The sequence below is a fragment of the Corvus kubaryi genome, unplaced genomic scaffold (genome assembly GCF_017639235.1).
Source record: "Corvus kubaryi isolate FWS band 111438036 unplaced genomic scaffold, C.kubaryi_AGA036_p1.0 37353, whole genome shotgun sequence".
NCBI lineage: Eukaryota > Metazoa > Chordata > Aves > Passeriformes > Corvidae > Corvus > Corvus kubaryi.
This window is the reverse complement of record NW_024581115.1, coordinates 2,384,349-2,404,213: the sequence shown is the minus strand read 5'-3', so window position 1 is coordinate 2,404,213 and position 19,865 is coordinate 2,384,349. Positions and strand designations below refer to the sequence as shown.

General features: G+C 42.9%; 2 protein-coding genes across 12 annotated transcripts in view; one reads left to right on the top strand and one right to left on the bottom strand.

The window, feature by feature from the left end:
• The window catches only part of MBTD1 (mbt domain containing 1), a 33,606-nt gene extending 30,015 nt beyond the window's left edge, over positions 1-3,591 (bottom strand). For 3 of the 11 annotated variants that reach the window (XM_042032385.1, XM_042032387.1, XM_042032389.1), the window contains exon 1: positions 3,412-3,591. In XM_042032385.1, coding sequence (XP_041888319.1) covers positions 3,412-3,432 — 21 coding nt within the window. In that variant the 5' untranslated portion in view covers positions 3,433-3,591. Of the gene's footprint in view, positions 1-1,461; positions 3,126-3,411 lie in introns of those variants that run through there. The other 8 variants (XM_042032388.1, XM_042032390.1, XM_042032391.1 and 5 more) reach the window with 6 other exon arrangements.
• A 473-nt stretch (positions 3,592-4,064) lies between these two features.
• UTP18 (UTP18 small subunit processome component) lies at positions 4,065-12,775 on the top strand. The gene is made up of 14 exons (XM_042032384.1): positions 4,065-4,386; positions 4,530-4,657; positions 4,761-4,856; positions 5,577-5,656; positions 5,888-5,973; positions 6,547-6,672; positions 7,506-7,680; positions 8,002-8,102; positions 8,864-8,954; positions 9,272-9,395; positions 10,292-10,466; positions 11,201-11,343; positions 11,947-12,006; positions 12,623-12,775. Exons 1-13 carry the CDS (start codon positions 4,141-4,143, stop codon positions 11,969-11,971), a joined length of 1,596 nt encoding a protein of 531 aa, XP_041888318.1. The 5' UTR covers positions 4,065-4,140; the 3' UTR covers positions 11,972-12,006; positions 12,623-12,775.
• Positions 12,776-19,865: the final 7,090 nt, after the last annotated feature.

The window sequence follows — 19,865 nt, the reverse complement described above, 5'->3', positions numbered from 1 at the left end:
AGAGTCTATCTGTACATTAAGCAGAAGCAATGCACAAACAAAAGAACAAGACAAACTTTCAGGCATTCTGGCTAAGGCTTATTTTCCTAATAAGATTACTGGTTCCTCAACAGAGGCTTTTAGTCAGAGCACTGTGAAGGGTAGGGTGAGCAGCATTGGCAAATTACCCCATACTATTTGCTCGGGGGGTTTCTTGCATACTTTTCTTTATAGGAGGGATGGGTGGAGAAAGGAACTCTTAAGAACTGCGTTCTTATTCTGCCCAACTTCCCATTTTCCTGTTCTTCCCCTCCTCCCTGTGAGTACTTGGCAACAGAGTATTTTTAAGAAATACTTTTAATTAAGCATTACATAAGGCAAATGGTATGATAAAAGAATATAGTTAAGGAAATAGGTTTCCCTGAGAGCAGGAAGGCAACTCTAAACAAATAAGAAAATAACCAGTTTCTCACTCTTAACATACATTTATATATATATATATATACACACACATTGAAGTTGATCAACACATTATAGCATACATTCTTTGAGTGTAATAACTATTCTTACAACAAAAAATTGGGCACAAAGGGTGAGCAATCCAAGGCCAAAACAAAAACCATTTCATGTTAATTAGACATCAAACACTTACTCAGGAAATGGCTTTAGTGGCTTGATGAAAACCACGCTCAAGCAATGGCAAAATTTATGCAAAAGAGTTTTGAAGGTAAAAACTTGAAAGAAAGACACCCTATTATTATGTAACCAAACCTCTTGCACCCAGGTAAGTGCATCTAGCCACAGGAGGAGGATCCAAAACAGCCACAGAAAGGTTTCAAACCACTCCAAATTGTTGTTGTTACTACTGAATTCAATCTGGGGCTTGATTTCAGGATGGCAGCAATTTGGAGCTTGAAGTACAAGAGCTGTAGCTCAGCAAAGGCCCAGCAGCACCTGAACAGAGGCATTGCTTCCTATATTCAGCTCCAACCCCCCAAACAGGACAGAACCATGGAGAGATGGGATCTGAGGCCAACGTCAACAATGAGGTCACCACAACCTTCAAGCCAAGGGGCTGTTGTAAGACAGATTTACTTTAATCACATATCCTTAATGCATCTAAGGGTATTTCCAAGTTAGACTTAAATTTGACGCAGAGGTTTTGTTTTCAAAAGTTCATTGATGCTTTCTGCTACAAACTTAGTTTCATCTCTGGATGTTTAGGAGACACTACAATAGAACTAATTTATTACAATTCTTCTGAATTTACACTAGAATAGTAGCTTGTCCCTGTGGAACTGAAGCCTAATTGTGCCTCAGAACACGATCAAAAAAGAAAATTCAAACATGGTACCAATTTAAAGAAAACATACTTTCAGCTTTAATTCAAAACAAACAAACAAAATCCCCCAAAGCTAAACATCTTGGGATTCCTGGAAATCAGAACCAACCAAACTTACTTTTTTTATATAAACAACTCACCTCTATCTGGAAATGTGCCTTCCACTCTTATTATAAGTAAAATCTCTGCTGGAAAATTACAGAAATGTTTTTTCCTGTCTCTTCATTTGCTATGTATGACAGCATTTTGTCTGAAGCCAGTTTCTGCTGTTTGCCAATGGTTTTGTCCATAGCCTCTTCCCCAGGGGGTTTCACACAAGAGGGAAGACTCTTTCATAAAAAAATATATCACATTAGCAGGAAATTTTGGAGGAGGGTGTGATGATTAATATGTGAAATATCTGAATTTTGAGAAAACTAAAAATCCGTTACAAACTCCATTATGTTTCTACAAAGCCCGTACAGGAGTATCTCGAAGAGGCAAATATTTCACTTTAAACACTGTGTTACCATTAAGAAAACTAACAAAAAAACACCCAAACCCAAATAAAATAATAAATTTAAATGTAAAACACCCCAAAACCACCACCAACCCAAAATTAAAGTCTTCAGCACCTGAATTCATTCCACGTGCTCAGAGCCAGGTTCAGCAAATGATCCCACATGCCCAGAGTGTACCAACTTACCTGAGAAATGAAGGAATGCAGTAGTGGTTTGCAGAAGATATCAAAAGCCTTGCAAAATTAAATCAAATTTTAGAAGGTAAGAGAAATCAAAGCCAATGAGAGGGAACTTTTGTGCATGTTATCACTGCTGCCAGAGGCACCTCGCTCTTTGGGGAACAATTAAGAGAATTCTTACTTCCAGTTTGCAATCCTTCTGCACATGCACAAGCCCACATGCTCTCAAGAACAACACCTAAACTATTCCTGGGAGACAAGATCCCTCTGCATAGTTACCTACAGCCTACGTTACACACTTCCACAAAACGATGCCTAGGCTGAAGGAATGAGTAAAGACAATTGACCTGCCAAGTTTTACTGCCTTTTTAAGGGAACATACTGTTTTAGTTCTCATTAAATGCTCCAGATTAGATTCTCATAGCCTTAGTCCACTCCTTTTAAGTCAAAATCAAGATGTTGAATACAATAAATAGGTAAATGTGGCTCCTCAAACCTGCCAAATAATTTTAATTTAAAATGCAGGAGATTGCCCTGCAGCTTTCAGTTTTGACTTGGTCTAGATGTGAAAAATCACAGCAGTTGCCAGCCACATTTTAAAATAAATTGCTTTTTCGCACACAAAAGTTTTTACCGTAGTCAGCATACGCTTTGAAGTAGGACTTTTAATTTTTAAAGCCACGCCGGGCAGAAATTGCTACACTTTCAAATATTTCCAGCAACAACCTGAAAGTGAAACTGGTTTCACGAGTTTACTGTTCCTTACAAAGAGAACAAAGTAACAATACCAGAAGTCATAAAAATTGCACGGGAAGGGGGAAGTGGCCGCAAAGAATCCAAAACTTTTGAGGTGCTGTTATTAAAGAAAACTCCCCAGCGCTTAACATGAGCACGCTGGACAACTGAACTTTAAAGGCTGGAACTACAGGAGGAAGTTGCTGAAAACCGGCACTACAGCGGAGCAGGGGGAGAAGCGGATCCAAGCGCACCCTGGAGAAGCTGAAACTTTTTTCCAAGGCAGGAGAAAGGAGGGGAAAGGACAAAACCCGCCCCTGCACAGCCGGGCCGCAACAAAGGGGTCCCGCCGTGCCGCCCCCACGTGCCTCGGCCAGATTCCCCCGCCGCTCCCCGGGACCCTCCGCGAGCAGCAGCGCCCCAGGGAGCGCCGGCCCGGCCCCGGGAGCCCCCGCCCCGGGCGGGCACAAACCCCCGCACCCCGCGGGGCCGCCCCCGCAACACCCGGGGGTGTCCCCGGCTCCCTCCCACGCGCTGCGGGGCCGCCTCCCCCCGCACGGGCACCGGGGCTCGCTCAGCTCCCGGCCCCGGCTGAGCCCGCGCCGCTCCCCGCCTCAGGCGTTGAGGGTCTCGCGGGGCCGCCGCGGCCGCGCCTCCCGCGGGCTCCGGTACTCACCAGCTCCTTTGTGTTTTCCATCAGGCCCTCATGGGCAGGAGCCGCCCGCTGCCTCTGCGCGCTCGCCCCGGGGGCTCAGGCGCTGCGGGTGCCCGCGGTCGGAGCCGGACCCGGCGGGGCGGGGGCGGCCCGGGCGGTTCAGCCGCTCCGAGCGCCGGAGACCGACCGGGACCGACCGCGGCCGCCGGGACATCAACAACACGAGCGCGCGGCTGCGCAGGCGCGGACACGCCCCCGCCGGGCCCAGGCTGCGCGGGGCGGCCCCTCCGCCATGTCCCCCCCACTCCGGGCGAAAACACTCGTTACCGGGGGGGAGCGCCCCGCGCCCAGGTGGGGACAGCGGGGATAAGAACAACCATGTCCGCCAGCGAGTGCCGGTGCGCGCGGGATGTCCCGGTGAGGGGCCGATGAGCAGCCGGTGAGAGACGCGTGTTTCCTCACGGGGGCATCCCCCCCCGCGGGCTCGCAATGGAGTGGCCCAGACGTGGCCGCATCACGTGGAACTCCGGGTGGGCGGGGGGTGGGGGCAAAGGGAGGCAAAGAAAGGAGTCACGTGACCGCGCCTCGCCGCCGGGGGCGGGGCTTGGTACGGGGCGGGGGCGGGGCGGAGGCGCGAGCCTATCGCGGGCGGGGGCGGGGCCGGGCGGGGGTCACGTGACCGGCACACGTGTTCCGGTTCCGGGTCTGGTGCGGGCTCCGGGCGCGGCGAAAGCGGCGAAAGCGCCCGGAATGAAGGCGGCGAAGAAAGCGGCGAAATTGCCCAGAGCGGCCAAAATGACGAAACCGAAGCGGATGGTGAAGCGGCGCCCGGCTGTGGCGGATCAGGCAGCGGCCGAGGCGGCGCGGCGCGCCCGCCACCTGAAGGCGCTGAGCTCCGTGTCGGGCGCCGAGCGGGAGCTGGAGGAGCTGGTATTCGGTGACAGCCTCAACGTGGAGGAGGACGAGCTGCTGCGGCGCCTGGCCGGGCCCCGGCGGGTACGACACATCACCCTCCGGCCCTGCCCCACCCAGCAGCGGCGGCGGCCCCGGGCGGGGCTCGGTGCTCGCTGCGGCCCCCCCGCTGCCCCCCCGGCTCCGGGCCGTGTCCCCGCTCACACGGCCCGTTCGGTTGTTTTCAGGTTACTGCTGCAGAGCGTAAAGGCCTCCAGGAAGAGTCCAGCGATTCGGAGGTGGAAAATGAAGCGAAAGGTGACTTACTGCCCAAAAAGCCAGCCTGGGTGGATGAGGATGATGAAGCCGAGGAAAAGTAAGTTCAGACTGGGTGGTGGGACTGACATCTTACGCTTGGGAGTGACTGAAGTGGCCTTGGTTTGAACGATCTTTGTGTTCTGTGTGTTCTTCCCCTCTAGTGTTGATATGACCCATAAGTACAGGAAAGATTTCATGAAAAGTGATGCCGAGACAACGCTTACTAAGAAAAAGCTAAAGAAAAGACTTGAGGAACAGTGAGTTTCATTAATGTTTTTGTGGCTGACTTTATTGAGGTGGGATCATTGACCTCCTGGTGGGTGCCAGGAGGATGGTGTCAGACTCTTTTCAGTGGTGCCCAGCACAGGATGAGGGGCTGTGACCATAAACTAAAACACAAAATGTTTCTTTCCATGGAGGGTGACACAGCACTGGAACAGCTGCCCAGGGAGGGTGTGGAGTCTCTCTCTGGAGACATTCCAAACACACCTGGACATGTTCCTGTGTCACCTGCTCCAGATGACCCTGCTTTGTGGTGGGGGGGTTGGCCTGGGTGATCTCCAGACTCCAGAGGGTTGATCTCCCTTCCAACCCAACAATTTTGTGAGCTAAAATAACATTTATGTGCTATTCAAAGTCACTTTTCTCTAGCCACTGTGCTCATGTGGCTTCTTTAAAGCCAGTGCTTCCTGCAGTATTTGCAGTGTTTTTAAATAAAATGTGCATTAGCATTGTCTAGACTAGTTTGTTTAATACTTGTATTAGTCAAAGTGCACAAACTAATCAGCCTTCTAGGGAGTTATACAAGAAACAGTGACATCTTAATTTTTTTTTTTTAATTAAATGCTTGCATTGTGTTCTAAGTGCAAGTAATCCTGCAAAATTCTGACTGCTTCTTCTAAGTACTTAACTTATAGAAGTAAATTACTGTTTCACAACAGTTATGTGTTTTTTCTCTTTCCCCTTTTTCTTGCAAGGTTTCAGCAAGCCATGGGAGGAGTTCCTGCCTGGGCTGATCTAGAAAACAGGAAGAAATCCAAAAGGACTTTGAGTGATAGTAAATATGTCCAATACTATTCTGATAAGTGTTTCTGTGATTCCTTGTTCAGCTTGCTAGAAAAGAATTACTTTTGATGTCTTCTTAGTGTCAGTAGTGTGACAATATGCTGGATAAGTCAGCTTTACTCCTTCAGTGTGCTTTAATTTAATTTGTTTCAGTGAGGAATGTGTTGATTTTGCTGTGGATGTTTGTGCAATTAGCTGTTTCCATGTGCTTTGGTTTAATGAGGTGACAGTGATGAAGATGATGATCTGCTATGCAGGACTGGCAATTACATCACGAGCTCGGAGTCTCTGCCAAGAGGGATTTTAAAGGTAAAGACAAACCTTATTTTTCCACTTCAGTTGGACTTAGGTGCACACTTTGACTCTGGTTGTGTATAAAATTAGTGATTCTGTGAATTTGTTTCTGCAAGTAGAAGCTCTAGAGGATATAAAAATTGAATAGTTCATGTGAAAGCATGAAACAAAAAACTGAGGTGGATTGTTTGACATAAGAATTTTCTGCACTCTAAACAGCATCTTGTAATAGGATTTTAATTTCTGCAGAGAAGGATGGAATTCTCCCGCAACTTTGAAGCTAGTGAAATGGTCTTTAAGAAGACAGCCTTAAACGAGTATTTCTCACACTATCTCCTACAGCTATCTCAGATGAGTCAGAATGCAGCTGGTTTTACACTCAGTTTTAAAGCCAGTAGAAAGGCTGGTGAGTTCAGCCTGTGTTTGCATTGGAGCAGCTCCCTGAACTGGCTGTGTGTGCTCTGCTCACCTCATGCTGCACAAAAGTTCATCACCAGGCTTGAGGTCTTGTAGTGTAAAGAGTAATTGGTTTTTTATTCAGCACAAGTGATTGTTGGGATTGTTTTAACTGTCTGATCTGTGTTGTAGATGAGCACCTGCCTTCCTGCAAACCAGGAACGTTTTGCCAATGGAAAACTGGTGACAGTGCAGTTTCATCCTTCAGCTCAAGTGGTGATGACAGCTGGGCATGATCGCTCTGTGTCCCTCTTCCAGGTGAAGAACTTCAGTCTGTACTCTGCAAATGTTACACAGAACCTTTTTTTTGAGTGTACATGAAGTAGCCTGGAGTGGTAGACCTTGTTTTTTCTCTTCCTCTGCACACTGGGTGTAATGTCTGTGGTTACAATTGAAATTCCTTGGTTAAAGGCATCTCAGAAGGAATTTCTATCATCTGTGACTTCACACCGAGCACATGCAGAGTACTGGCAAGCATAGTTGTACCAGAGTTTTTAGCTGAAGATTTGTGTTTAAAAACGTTTGGTTTGAAGGTTTGCAGTGATGAGGACTAAGGAGGTTTTTTGTTCCTAAGTTGTTTGGAGAACCTGTAGTGGGGCAAGCTGCCCACTTTGCTTTAAGACTGTAAAATTGCTGTGCTGCAGCAGGAAGGTGCTCATCCTGAGACACTGCCCTGCTCCTCTGAAAATTAAAGATCCTAATGTTATTTAGGAACTTTTAGCATGGCCCAGTATCAGTGAAATGGTCAGACACAAGTGGAACGTGATATTCCCACAGGGCTGCAAGAAACCCCAAATCAAAGCAAATGTTTCTGTTTAGAAAAAGCACAACAGAAGTGATGATTTGAACAAAGCGTGGGCAAGATGAGGAAGGGCACGAGGTGTGAGGTGTATCAGAAAGGCAGGGAGTGCCTCTTACATGAGATGAGGAGCTAAGAACCACGTCATTTGTAGGAGAGAGGAAGAGTTCACTGCTTCACAGTGGTCTTACTACTTAAGTCTCAGCTGGGTAGTTGATATGATTTTTCTCTGTAAAAGTATTTGATATATTCCTCAATATGACAACCTGGTTTGTTACTTTCTTTTTTGAAGGTGGACGGTATAAGGAACCCAAAAATACAGAGCATCTATTTAGAGAGTTTTCCAATTTATAAGGCTCGTTTCAGTATGGATGGAGAACAAGTTATAGCCACTGGCACTCACCACAGTATGTTCTTTGTGTATGACATGATGGCTGGGAGTATCATCCCTATCCCAAAAGTACGAGGTATGTTTTGCAGCTCTGAGTGTCCGGGCACAGTTCAAGCTGTCCCAAATAAAGATGGCACATGAATTTGCTTTAAAAGGAAGTGCAGGGAGTTGGAGGTTGTATTTTTAACCTGTCTTCAAAGAACTAAAGTACCTTGAGGGTTAATTTGTCTGGGATATTAATTATCACACAGGAGCAGGGTTGAATTCAGCTTCACTGTGACAGCATATTGCAGAAATGAAAAGCTGAAGTGAAGTCAGGTCTTAGTCATCCTACCTCTAAATGTTGAGGTCAGAGAATAAATTACACCAATTTCAATTTTCAAATCTCTTTTTAAAGGTGTGGAGGAAAAATTTCTCAGAAACTTCGAGCTCTCTCCAGATGGATCATTTATGCTGCTAATTGGAACTTCAGGTTACCTTCACTTGCTGTCCATGAAGGTACTTTCTCTGCGTGATTCATGTAGCTTCATTTTCCTTGGCACCTTTTCCCTTTTGAATCTGCTTTTGTCTTATCTGCAAGGCAATCTAACTTTCAGCTGAAGCCAAGGTATGACACATACTGTGACAGCCCTCAAAAATGTGCTGCTGAATCAACCCACTGCAGCTTTAGGGAATTATTTTGGGCTCTCTGAGACTTTGTTCTGCAGCTCCGTGGGGCTGGTGGAGCTCAGGGCAGTTCCATGGGGTTTTCAGCTGTAAGATGTCATATGTCAGTGTTGTATTTCAGCTGCTTGCATGAGCACTGTGCTGGCAAAAGGAATGGAAACAGCATGGGAACAGGCACCTGGGGATAGAATATAGGACTGCTTTTTTGGGAGTCATGCTAGTGCATGCTGTTGTACCCTGTTCATGAATCATGCCAAATACTGATTCATAATGCATAGAGCAATCTTTCAGCTGAATTTTAAAATGCCATATGATGGCAGCTGGATTTGTTTTAAACTTTCACAGGGAAAAATGCTTTTAAAGGAGAAAGTTCAGTTCTGTTGTATAACTCAGGCCCTTCAGTGAGGGAGCAAACAAGTGTTTGTTGATCCAGCTGTAGCTGGACTCAGGAGCTTGTGCTCTGCTCTGCAGGCACTGAAAACGTTGGTGCTGTTCTCTGAATGCCAGCTAACTTAAGATTTTTGTGGGACAGGAAACAACTTTCCTATAGATTTTTGGTAGAATCTCTGTCACCATTGTTCTCCATCCTACAGACAAAAGAACTGATCAGCACTATGAAGGTGAATGGAAGGTGCACTGCCTCTGCTTTCACCCCAGACAGCAGTAAAATATACAGCTATTCAAGTGAGTATTCCAACAGCTCCAATCATAATTCCATTTAAATTGCATGAGTTCTTAGAAGTCACTTAACGTTTTAGAAAAATAATTTAAAAAATTATGCCAGTATCTCACCTAAAAACACAACTAAGTGATCAATCATTAAATAATGGAGTTAACTATTGTAGTATGCCTTTAATTGTTGGGGTTTTTTAAAAATATCCTATATTTGATAGTTGTAAATGAGCTTCTAGTTGTCATCTAATTAACTTTATTTTAGCAAAATAGACCAACAAAGTGATGTGTATATGTGGTTTCTCTAATATCCTTCATTCTGTAATCAGAGGAAGGTGAAGTTTTCATTTGGGATGTGAGAAGCAGAAAATGTGTACACAAATTTGAAGATGAAGGTTCTTTGGAAGGAAAGTGCATTGCTGTTTCAAAAAATAACCAGTATGTGGCATGTGGGTAAGTGACTGACAGCTTTGGCAGCTTCTTGTGCTCTCATTTTGAAGCTCTTCAGTGAACTCATGGGTGTCTGGTGAGAGTGTAGGAACATGGTTTGGTTCTAATAAGCTTAGAATAGACATAAATAGATGAATATTCCCTATTTTATGATAATAATTTACTTTTTTTTCTGTGTAAATATAAAATACCATAGTACACTTAAAACAATAGGAGTCATACTGGTGTTGGTATTGCCATGTATGGGTCCAGCAGTTAATTTTGAAATCACACTGACAGAAATTACAAATTCTGTAATAGGAATGTTGATTCAGGGTCTTCTCCATTTTCTAATTCTCTTCCCTGTACTCTGAATTTGTTTCCTGAAAGGCAACATGTTAGCCTTTCAGAAGGGGCTTCAACTCAAAGCCACAGGCTGAAACTGTTTCTCCAAATACATTTATTGAGATGCAGTTTCAGCCAGTGTCTGGATTCTTTTAAATGAGAATAGCAAATAAATACAGGAGTATTTTCCTAGCTCACTGCAGAAGAGGATTTTTAAGTGAGCTTATGCTACAGTTATAAAAAACCCCCCACAATAAAAAACTTGAAGTTATTTCAGAACATTTTGATACCAAACTCTCCTTGCTTTGAATTCATGTGGTAAGAGATGGGCTCATCAGAGTTGAGTCTCTTAATATATAAGTAAAAAGAAAACCCAAATCAGCAAAAACCTAAACCCCTCCACTAAATACTGTTATAAATTCCAAAGGAAAATCAAGCTCCAAACAAAATATTATTACAAACTCCATTAACTAATTGGAAATTACATCTTCTGGTGAGTAGTGGCTATAGATAACAAGGCAATATGTACTGAAATGTCACTTTTTGGTATAATCTTTGTTCGTTTTATTCTTTAGTTCATCTTCTGGAGTTGTAAATTTATACACTACTGATACTTGCCTCAAAGAAAACCGTCCTAAACCAGTTAAAGCCATAATGAACCTTGTTACTTCTGCCACCTGTGTGACCTTCAATCCCACCACTGAGATTTTGGCAGTGGCTTCCCGTGACACTGATGAGGCTGTCAAATTGGTAGGTTCAGCTTCTTTATTGCAATATTTCTTTTATATCTTGATAAAAATACTGCTGGTGACGTAATAAAGCTGATATGAAGCAGATACAGGTACTGTATAAGGTGCTGGACCAACCAGATCTGGACATGGCCAAGACACTCTGCATTTACAAGAATATAATTGTATTTTCTTTAGTAAAGTTGCTCTGAAGATAACATTTTGTAGTTTAGTTAACCTTTTTACCTTTTTAAAGTGCCTTCTAAAATGTCTGGAAGTGTTCAAGGCCAGGTTGGACAGGGCTTGGAGCAACCTGGTCTAGTGGAAGGTGTCCCTGACCATGGCAGGGGGTTGGAACTGGATGAAAACTTTAAGGTTCCTTCTAACCCAACCAGTCTGTGGTTCTATTTCAGTGCTGTAAAATAACTCAGCAACAAATGTGAGTTTTCAGCAGCTGGTAACTGTAACCATCTTACTAGGGTTTTTTTTTTTTCTTGCCAGCCTTATCAGAATTCTTGCCAACAGTGGAACTGTTGAATTATTCTGAGGATTTGTAGGCCCAAGAATTGCAATAATTGGTTCCATGGTGTGTTCCCTGCTCCTTTTCTCCAGTAGAATTCTATATATGGAGTCATGTAGGGTAGGAATCTAACTGAACATTTGAACTTAACATTGACCTTCAATTACAGATTCGTAATTTAATTTCATTTTTAGTGGTTTTTTTCTAATTTTAAATTCTGACCTATTTCTCAATAGGTGCACCTTCCTTCATACACTGTATTCTCAAACTTCCCAGTGTTCAGGAGAAAACAGATTTATCTTACTCAATCTATGGACTTCTCTCCCAGAAGTGGATATTTCTCTGTAGCAAATAACAAAGGCAAAGCTTTGTTATTTAGGTACGTACTAAATTAGGTCCATTAATCCCAGATAACATCTGTGTTCTGTAAGATGGGGCCCTGACTGTAAGTGATAAGGTTTAACTTCCTGATCTGAATTTCACCTGATGAGTTATTGGAGTGTGGAGTTGGCTTTCCCTGCTGGAGAACAACCCTTGTTTATTGTCTGATTATGAAATACACCCTGTTTCCATACTTTTTTATTTTCCTCCCCTGCTGGTGTGGTCAGGGGTGAGGAGTAGTGCTAATCTAAGCAGGAATATTTATTTTATTTCAACTCATAACTTCATGATGCTTGAAAAACTGCTTATTTTTAAGATGAGATTTTAATGATTTACCAAGACTGACAGGGAAAATTTCTAGAAATATTCCTAAATGTGAATAAATCTTGTGATTTGTCCTTTATGTGAACTTGAACTGCATATTATAATGGCACTTAAGTAATTCTAGCAGGTGGACGTTTGCTATCTTTGTTTCAAAGCTCCATGTTTCAGATTAGCTAAGGATACTCAGTGACACTGCTGAAGAGCTGTTGTTTTTTTGTGTTGCCCCCTCAACAGGTTACTGAGAAGTTTTAAATCTCTCAATTTCTTTTTTCTTTAGGCTGAAACATTATTCATCCTTCTAAAAGAAGATACAGGAGAAAATGAACCAGTAACTGAGGTGAAAATAGCACTAGAGCTGTTCACAATATTGGCTTGAGGAGCCTCAAAATTTTCATGTTGCTGCCTCCACTTCTTTACAGATGGCAGGAAGAATTTCTTAGCCTTGTGTGATCTGTCCTGCCTGGGTCACTTGTGGGCTGGAGTAGGACTGGCCTTGTCATTCTCAGCTTTTCTGATAATGCAGCAAGTTGATAGTTCAACTAAAAACTGCTGTCAGCATGACTGAGCTGATTATATTTAAATCAAACTCAGCAATGTTGATAAGCAGCTGCAGGCTGGCAGGTCCTTGGCTTGATCCTGTTCTGGTGTCTTGTGAGCCTACACAAGTCTGCATCATTTCAAATTACCATTACATGAATTACTGAAGTTTGAAGCATAGTTTGTGTGTAGATAGGATTTTATTGTGCACTTAAATGTCTTCTTGGGAAACTGGAAAAACCTGTAGCCTTGATAGTAATACAGTAGATTGACAAAAGCTGTGTTAATGAGGGGAGGCTGAACTTGTTCAGACTGGAAGCAGCTCTGACTGCTGCATGTTAAGCTTGCATAGAATTTTGTAATGGCTCAGTGTTTGGAAAATACTAACAAAATTCTCTCTACTGGTCTTTCCCCAGGTGTTGTAACCTGCAGATACAAGGATGCTGACAAAATCAAAACTTTTTTTTATTTTTATTGTATATGGAAGCTACAAAATAGTAATAGAACGTATGTATTTTAAAATTTTGTTTGTTTTTTAAAATAAATATACCTGGTAAGTTTCCAGGCAACTTGTTTCAATTTATTCCAATGCTTTGTGTAAGCTCACAAGTAAGATTTTATTGCTTGGCACTCAAGCTGGTGTCTTCCAGAAGTGCTTAAATGTCTTAATTATTATAAGCATGAGAAATATTCCAGTGCTGAAACAGAAATTTTGTGTAAACTGACCTCTGCTCCATGCATTTATTAGCAGGAGCTTTTCCATCAGCCTGCTTCACTTGAGGCTGGGTTGGAAACAGCATTTTGCTGCCTGGAGGAGCCCATTCCCCTGAGACCCTGTTGATGTTGGTGTTGCAGCTCAGCCCAACTTCCCAGCTGGAGCTTCAAGGTGCCCTAAAGCAAGAAGTGAAAAAACCCCACCCCCATTTATGCTTTCCTGCCTCCTGTGTCACCCAAACAACTGCATCTAACATGGGTTTAATTCTTAAGGAAGACCCCAGTCTTATCTTTCTGTGAAAGCAAAGAATCTTGAGTCTCACATGATTTTTAAATCAGTGGTGAAACTGTAATGCCGTCAGGGTCCCCCAGCAGGGACTGGGGTACAGCTGCTGCTGCTGCTTCATCTGCTGCCAAATCCTGCACCTCTTCTCTCTTCCTGATGTGGCTACCTCATTCTGCTTAAATTCATGAAAAAAAAGGTTGATTAGGAACCTGCTACAGTGAAACCCTGCTTTGAGAATAAATTGTGAGTCATGTCTGACCCCTTCCCACAATGGAGCTTTTTGGGCAGTAACAGCACCAGTCAAGGTGCTCCAGTAACCAGCACTGAGGTCATTTCACTTTCAGTGAAAGTGGCATCCCAGAAAATGTACTCTGAGCATGAGAAAAATGTAATTCTATAACCATGTCAAAATTTTTGACTATAGGAGCATATTGATGAATTCTTGTCATGCTGTTTAAAAAATAAACTATCATATGCTTAGATATAATAAGTCTTTGAAATGGTTTTGCCAGTGATTCATTGTGAAATGAGAATTTAAATTCACAAATCTTGGAAAAAGCAGGGTATGCTCTGGAGGTGTTAAATTGAGTACCCTCTTTAATCTAAACCTAAACTAAAGACCCTAGGATGGAAGAGTAAAATTAAATCATAAGCACACTGTATTAAGATGCTTGCTGTAGGTTTCTTCTGTTATAAACAAATCTGGCTAAAATCTATTTGGGACTGAGTCCTGAATTTCAGAAATCCAGGTGCTGGAAGTGGTTTCTGACTTCACTAGAGGGCAGCTCAGCATCACTTACAGAATATTTGGCTGTTGGATGGTATTGACCAGATTGTCCTGAGACAGCTCTGCTGATGGGAGATGGTTTGCTTGTGGTTAGCAAGCAATTCTCTTTTTTCATCATCCCATAAAATTGTTTAATAATTTCAAATGAAAGATTTCTAAAGAGGTAAATTTTGCCTGTTACCAAATCTCACTGAAGTGGCTGTGAAGGGTTTTAATGCTATTTAATCTACATGTCCTGAGACTGTTCCACTATTTGCACAGTATGTGCTTCTCCAATTTACCCATTTGAAAACAAAATGCCCAAATCCAGTGAGTCAAAGCTATACAGCAAGTCACTGGCAGGTTTGGGGTTAGAATTTGGGAATTACTGGGTCCTGGACTTGTTTACTTTGCCTAAACACAACGAATTTCTGCTGGTTTTCCTTGCTCATCTTGCTGACCTCTGTTTGTAAGAGGTCCAGATTGGATGGAGCAGGGGAGTAAATGGAAAAGGTGTCATAAAACTGAGGTTCTGTTTACTTTTGTATCACTGGAAATGGCTTCAAATAGTGGCAGAAAGAAAGAAAAAGTTAAACATTTTTTGCAAAATATATGATGCAAGTTGCAAATTTTAGGCTGCTGAGTTACTGCACTGCAGGAAAGTTTAAGCTTTGAACAAAATAACTTAATTCTTGCTGCTGCATTTTTGTCTTCTGGAAAACACAGCTTATTGCCCCATCCAATATCAAACAGGGAAGACTTTTGCTCTGAGAAATAAAGGAGACCTCAAGGTACCAGTTGCATTCTGTAATAGGTTTTGAGCAATGACACTTTCATGTACTGAGCAGGTCTTAAAAGTTGGATGATAGGAACAAGCTGAAACTGCTACTTGTGTGTCTGGGGATATTTATTTGGAAAGGGGCGAATTACTGTTAAGCATACACTTTGCAGTACTCTCATTCTGAAAAGATCAGCTCTTTGTCAGTTTGCCATGTGTTAAGAGTACTTAAGCTTCTGACCTATTTAAAACCTCTGTGTTTAATTCCTTTTTTCCTAGCATGGCTTTTTTCCCCAGCACTGCTAAGCTCAAGTTCTTTTAATGAATTATTTCTCTGCTTTTCCTCTCCTTCCATTCTCCTTGGCAAAATAAATTTTATTGATGTAGCCCATGAAATATTTATCACGGCAGCCTTTCCCCTCCAGGCTGTGATCTTGTCTGATTTTGCAAGCTAAAGAGAATTAGGCTGGTTGGTGCTTAGAAAAGGAAACCTCCAAGAAAAAAAACCTGTCTAGATGTTAGAGTAACACTGGGTATTTAGAAAATTATTGGGTTTGCAACTCTGTCTGCCTTGAATTTGCTATTTGACCCTGCACCTGTCCGCGAGCTGTGTTTGTGGTGCAGGTTTAGCAAATTCTTGAAGGACTGAATGCTTTTTTTTTCTCTCATGTCTCATTCAATATCCAAGATTGCTGCTCTCAAAATTATTGGGGAAGTTGTGGTTCTGTAAATCTCTTCCATGTGGAACTGTTTCAACTGCTACATGATTTTTCCAACTGCTTGCTGATCAGACAGCAAATTAGGTTCTCTGTGGATATGCTGAACCTATCCATGGGCTGTGACAGTCATGGCACACCTTGGAAAGGAGTTAGTTTCCTGCCAAGAGATGCTTCTCAAAGTATTGCAAGGCCTTTGGTGACCCTCTAAATTCCCTTTTGTGCTCTAATTTGTTATATCTACTGGGAGGATGCAGAATTCTTCTGGAGGGTGTCTGAAATCAGTCTGTCCAATCCCTCTGGGGGTCTCTCAGACGCCCAAACACCTGCACTGATTCTCCCACTGAATCCTGGTGTGTTTGTGCTGCATTTCCTTTGGACAAACAGCAGCAGCACTTACTGACACATTGCTGTGTTTGCTTCGATTTCTTCTGTTGAAACTATGGAACAAAAATTTTTTTTTCTGGAACAAAGCATCTCTTGGGTACTTGGACATTTTGTCCCCTGTTGTGTCACAGTGAGATGGCAATACCTATTCTAGAGCACTAACCGAGGCAGCTGCTCCTGTGTTTTTTCTTCCTGTTATTAAAACCATGCAAGTTATACATCTGATTAAATTGCTTTGAGACCCCTTAACCTGAATGAAATCTTATAAGCTGATCAGGCACTTGGAAGTGGCTGCAATATGGTTTTCATAACAGAGATTGAAATTGTGCTGGAGATCTGAGTCTTCAGAGTGTTGTATTTTGCACGTAAGATTTCCTGCCATGGGAGACCTCATTTTGTCTGTGCAGTATTGAATGTCTTCTAATGCTTAAACAGCTTGGAGGAAGAGTTGAAGCAGAGGGGAGGTGGGAAAGGTGATGCAGGAGCCTTGGCTTTAGTTCCTCTCCGTTGATCTCCTCCTGCCTTGCCAGAAGGTCAGGGATCTGTATTTATGTCATAGCTTAGCAAGCACAGTCCCGGAAGGGACGTCCTTGCTAAGGGGTGCTTACAGTTTCCTCTGGGAACTGATAGAACCTATCAGCTGGCCAGTTTGAATATGGACAATTCTCTAAGCCACTTAAAGTTGTGATCACCTCTGTGATCCACATTTAAGAATAGGCAAACTCCCCCTCCAAGCTCTCTCTCGTTTCCGGCGCTGGGATAGGTGGCTGCGGGCCCCGTGTGGGGGCCAGCGGGCCCAGCCAGGCCCTGCTTGGGCCAGGCCGGGCCGGGCCACGGCCATCCTGGAGCCATGGACCTGTTCCAGCCGTGGAACCCCCCCCCACTGCCTTGCCGTGGGCAGCCGGAGCAGCTCGGCTCTCCCCCCTCTCCACTGCGATAAGAAAAATTCAACATTCCAGCTGCAAAGCTGCAAGGCCGAGGTGAGAGTAACCCTTTTATTGCTGTGAAGAGCTGAAAACCTGAGGGAAGAGAGAGAGGAGATGCTTAAAGCTGAAATTCTCTTGTGAAGCTATGATATATCAGAGTATCCTGTTGTAATTTCATGAAGATATGGGGGGTGGAGTGTTCAACTTGTGAGCAAAAGCACCCGCGCTGAGATAGGCAGATGCTGACGCAGCTGTAATTTCATGAGAAGTTTGGACAGGGAGAGATGAACCAGATGAGGACTTTTGCTCCAAACGGGAAAGGAGAAAACCTCAGTCCCTAGAGGTGAACCAGATGAGGACTTTTGCTCCAAATGGGAAAGGAGAAAACCTCAGTTCCTAGAGATGCTCCCAGAGATAGTCCTAACGATGAAGATGATGAAGACCCTTTGCTCCCAGGGAAGGAGAAGGGCCTCTGTTTTTGTTCCTGAACGGCTCAACCTTAAAATTGTACCCCAAAAAACTTCAAGAGCGGACCCTCGAAAGCAGTTGTGGGAAAAGCTGCAAGTCGGGGGAAAGGACTCACACGCAGGCAGAGAGACTCCTCTTCCTAAATGGACTGAACAATATTTGGAAGTGGGCGGCTGTCTCGTTGTGATGATGTTTTCATAGCATGAGCAAGAAGAGACTTCTCTCTCTAAATGGACTGAACAAGGTTATTATGGAAGTGGTAAATAGACTGAACATCTTAAGGGTTGTCTTTTTACATTGTCAGTGGGATAAGGGAGGAAGGTGGGGGGAGGAGGAGAGTTCTGCAGGTGGTATAATTTTTTTTTCCCTCTTTTAGGTCTGTTAATAAACTTCTTTATATTCTTTCAAGTTTGGTGCCTGCTTTGCATTTCTCCTAATTCTTATCTCACAGCAGATAAACAGTAATGAGTATTTTGGACCAAACCACTACACTAAATTGGTGTTTCTGCCCGGTTACAAACCGAACCCGCGACAATTTATAATGGATTTTTTTGGAATTCTGTTGTGTTTTCAGTCAGTTTTCACTGAATTGGGACTGACTTAAGAAATTCAGCGCAGTGAGGTTTTTTTTACAGATGTACATGGCTGGAGACTGGGGGGAGTGGAACTTCAGCTGAGGATCTTTGAAGATACATCCATTTTATGAAGGCTGAGTTACTTGTCTGCAAATCCTGATGCAGTGTAGTGTTTAAGGGTCTGTACCCCATGTTTAAACACAAAGGCTTTTTATTCCTTTATAATCTTTGTTTTAAGTTTTTAATGCATATTTCAAAGTTATGGAAGAGATAAGGTGTTTTGAGTATTTACAGTTCAAAAAAATTTTTCAAAAACTTGTGTAGTCACTCAAAACTTGGAAACCTGCTGTTCATGAGATTGTTTCAGTTACTTGCTGAAAAACTATTATCCCTGCTATACTGGGAGGAATTGCATTAAGAATTAATTAATTATGCCATGCTTTGGAGTTTTTTCCCCTGTAGCTTTTCTAATGAATACATTGCAGCAGCAAGAGCTTGTTCTGACTCTAACTGTACTCTGTGGCTGCATTTTCCTTCCTTGGAGAATGTTGTCCTTCATTTATACAAACGTGTTCCACATGACAGCAGTCACAGCCATGCCTATGTGTGCTCCAGCAGGCTGGGATACCACACAAACTACCTTTTTCTGCACACAGGGATTAAATTCTGGAGAAACCCAGCTCAATTTGTAGAAGAAGCAGTTTCTTCACAGATTGCAAGATATGAACTGGATTGTAGAAATAAAAATTATGCCCCGTGTGCACAGATTCCTTGTGTGGCTTCTGCAGAATATTGAATTTGTGCTGCCAAGAGTATTTCATAATGAAATACAAGTATCTGTTACCCTGTGGGATGGTTGTTACCACGCTGTCCTGGCTGCACAACGCTTCAGTTCAACAAGGGAAGGCTAGAGGGAAGATTACTACACTGTGAGATGAAGTGATTGCAATTTGAAAATGAATGGGAAGGTCTTTGATAATAGGAAATTCAAGGTTACATTTAATTGAGGACAGCCAAGAAGTGGTCGGGTACGTGCCACAGCAAAATGACACGGGATCCATGAATATGAGACAAATTCCTGGGAGTTAATTTTGTATGAAACAGCCATTATTGCTCATAAAAATATTTATGTCTATATTAACACAAACTAGTCTTTCATCTGCATAAATTTGTCTAGTGGAGCCAGGCCCCCAAGCAGTTTGTAGCAACTACAGCAGAATCCATGGGCTGTCAGTTCTCAGCCTATGTTGTGCTGCAGAATTTCAGCTGTGTTCTACACCACGCTGAGATGAAGCTATGGAATGAAGTGCTATGTGCCAATTAACATTAATTACTGTAAAAGTTTGAGTATTATGGACAGATACTTGGCAAAATTTAAGCAAATCTCTAATAAAGTTTTCTATCTTGAAAAAAAAAATAGGAACATTGTTTGACAGAACCATGTTGATTTTCTATCCCCAAATTTGTCTTGGCCTGTTGTAACTGGATGAAATGACTTATTCAAGCATAATTGTGGGAAAGAATAGAGGCTGTACTTGGGATCCCTCAAGTGTGCAGGTTTCACTTACAGAAAAAGCCAAGATTGAATGCTGTTTCCAGCTGAGTAGAAAAGTCTTCTTTTGTGACTCTTATTCCTGGTTTAAGTGATGTGTGACATCAGCCCTGGTAGCAAATGGCTTACTCTAAAGATACTGAGGAATTCAGCAATGCAGAGATTATAATGGGGTCAATCAAAAGTTTTAAATTTTACAGTTAAACTTCCCAAACAGACATATGTAACTTTGGGGTTAGTCAAAGCTCTTGGAGATTTGAAAACCTGTTTGAAATTCAGGACTATATATCAAACTATTGTAGGATGGGGATTATGTATTTTACTTTCTTCTAGCTTTTGAAAAAAATGCTGCAGCTTCACACTTCTCCCCTCAGAGGTTGTGAAGCTGAATCTGTGCTGCTCACATTCCTCAAGTTGTTTACATAAAAGTCAGGATAGGCACAGACAAAGAAAGGTGCAGGTGGCTGTGATTTGAAAAAAACCCCAGTATT